The sequence below is a fragment of the Dromaius novaehollandiae genome, chromosome 15 (genome assembly GCF_036370855.1).
Source record: "Dromaius novaehollandiae isolate bDroNov1 chromosome 15, bDroNov1.hap1, whole genome shotgun sequence".
NCBI classification, from domain to species: domain Eukaryota; kingdom Metazoa; phylum Chordata; class Aves; order Casuariiformes; family Dromaiidae; genus Dromaius; species Dromaius novaehollandiae.
In genome coordinates, this window is record NC_088112.1 from 928,222 (window position 1) to 930,401 (window position 2,180).

A 2,180-nucleotide genomic window follows, 5' to 3' on the forward strand; every position below is an offset into this window, starting at 1 on the left:
AAATAAACACTCAGTTCTTTATATTTTTAATCAAGTAGGAAACACAGTTCATATATAATGTTATTACTTTTTTTTGAATTTTTTTTGTTTTGTTTGTTTGTTTTTAGCAGCTGCTTACTGTTTGATACGGTGGGTAAAGTGGAGGAACATCCAGCGATGGGTGGCAGGTCGGAGGAGTTGCTCGGCTGTCAGTTTGTGGAGGCTGTCGGGTGGGTGGTGCTCCCGTGGAGTTATGAACAGGTACATTTTCGTCGTCGCTTCGGCTTTCCGTCCGGTTGCCTGGTTTTCCGCTTTGGGCGCCTTGCGTTGGGTCTCTCTCGGGGTGCGTGCCGCGGGCTCGCCGTGCGGGCCGCGACAGGCTCAGTCTCTGCGGGGGCGTGTGTCTCTGTGCAGCAGGCAGGGAGGCAGCGCGGGCAGGCCGAGTCGCGATCAATCCTCCTCGGGCTCGTCGGCCTGCAGCAGGGCCCCGGGCGGCCCGGCGGCGGCGGCGGCGGCGCTGCTCTCCGCCTCGGGCTGCTGCTCGGCGCCCGCGGAGGCGGCGGCGGCGGCGCGCTTGTCCCGCTGCTTCTCCTGGATCTTCTTCATCTCGTCCGAGTACTTGCAGAAGGTGTGGCCGAACTTGGCCCACACCTTGTAGGGGACGGTGATGGAGTTGCGGTAGGTGGGCTTCACCTCGCTCACCCGCATGAACACGCCGTACTTGTTGGAGCCCACGTCGAAGAAGAAGCGCTTGTTGTCCACAGTCAAGGAGGTGCCCTCGGGCAGCTCGGCCGGCTCCTCCTCCACACCGTAGTCGTCGATGAGCTTGGCCAGGGCGTCGCGGAACTCGATGAGCCCCTGCGCCGGCAGCGCGATGGTCTGGCCCTGCGTGGAGCCCAGCCCCGGGCCGCGGTTGACGGTCTGGCGGATGCGGAGGAAGCGCCCGCGCTGGTTCTCCTTCAGATCCATGTAGTACTTGCGGTTCTCCCGCACCAGGAACTCGCTCTTGAGCGCCCGGCGCGGCTCGTCGGCCGCCTGCGCCAGCTCGGGCGGCTGGCTGGGCCCCAGCTGCGCGTAGTGCTCGATGAAGTCGCCCAGGTAGTCGCGGAACTCCACGGCCACCGACATGGAGAGCGTGAGGCGGCTCTTGTTGCCGCCGGCGCCCACCTCGGCGATCTTGAGGAAGCGGCCCTTGGCGTTCTGCTTGACGTCCAGGTAGAAGCGCTTGTTCTGGATGTCCACCCGCTTGGAGGCCAGCTCCTGCGTCTCGTGCTGCAGGCCGCCCCCCGGGCCCCCGCCGCCGCCGCCGCCGCCCGAGCCCGGCCCCCCGGAGCCCGGCGCGCCCCCGCCGCCGCCGCCGCCCTGCTCGCTGCCACTGTCTCTGTCCGCCATGATGCTGCCCGCCCCTGCGCCCGGCCGCCGCCGCCGCCGCCTCCGGCCGCCGCCGGCCGCCGCCTCCGGCCGCCGCCCGCCCGCTCGCGCCGGGCGCCGCTTGCCGCCGCCGCCGCCGCCCGCCGCCGCTGCCGGCCGCCCCCGGCCGCCGCCCGCCGCCGCCGCCGCTCCTCCTGCCGCCGCCGCCGCTGCTGCAACAACCCCCGCGGCCACCAGCCGGCCGCTCTCGCGAGATCTGCGCCGCAGCGAGGAGAGGGCGCGGGAAGCGGCAGAGAGAGGCGCACCGGCGCGGGGCCGCCCCGCCGCGCGGGCAGCAGCGCCGCGCCGACCGGCGGACGCACCGCGCCGCGCCGCCCGGCCCCGCGGGGAGGCGGCCGGGCCGGGGGCTGCGCGCCCGCCCGCCCCCGCCGGACGGCCCCGCTCGGCGGCGGGCAGGCCCGCCCCCGCCCGCCCCGGCCCGCCCCGGCCCGCCGGCGGGGGGCCCCGCCGCCGCGCGCCGCCCCGTCGGAAGCACCGCTCGCGGCGCCGGGGGCGGCGCGGGAGCCCCCGCGCCGCGGGGCGCCGCCGCGGCTCGGCGGCGCCGGGAGCGGCGCTTGCGGCGCCGGCAGCCGGGGCCCCGGGGCCACGCCACGCCCGCCGCCCACCGCCGGCTGTCGGCGGGAGCTCGGACGGGGCCGGCGCTGCCCGGCGCCGCGCCGGCTGTCGGCGGGAGCTCGGACGGGGCCGGCGCTGCCCGGCGCCTCCCGGCCGCGCGGCGCGGGTTCGCGAGGCCCCCGGGGGACGGAGGGCTCCGCCGCTCGCACGGCTTC

General features: G+C 74.3%; 1 protein-coding gene across 1 annotated transcript; it reads right to left on the minus strand.

The window, feature by feature from the left end:
• Window positions 1-239: 239 nt before the first annotated feature.
• Window positions 240-1,437, minus strand: PURA (purine rich element binding protein A). The gene has a single exon (XM_064520721.1). It carries the CDS (start codon window positions 1,369-1,371, stop codon window positions 430-432), a length of 942 nt encoding a protein of 313 aa, XP_064376791.1. The 5' UTR covers window positions 1,372-1,437; the 3' UTR covers window positions 240-429.
• Window positions 1,438-2,180: the final 743 nt, after the last annotated feature.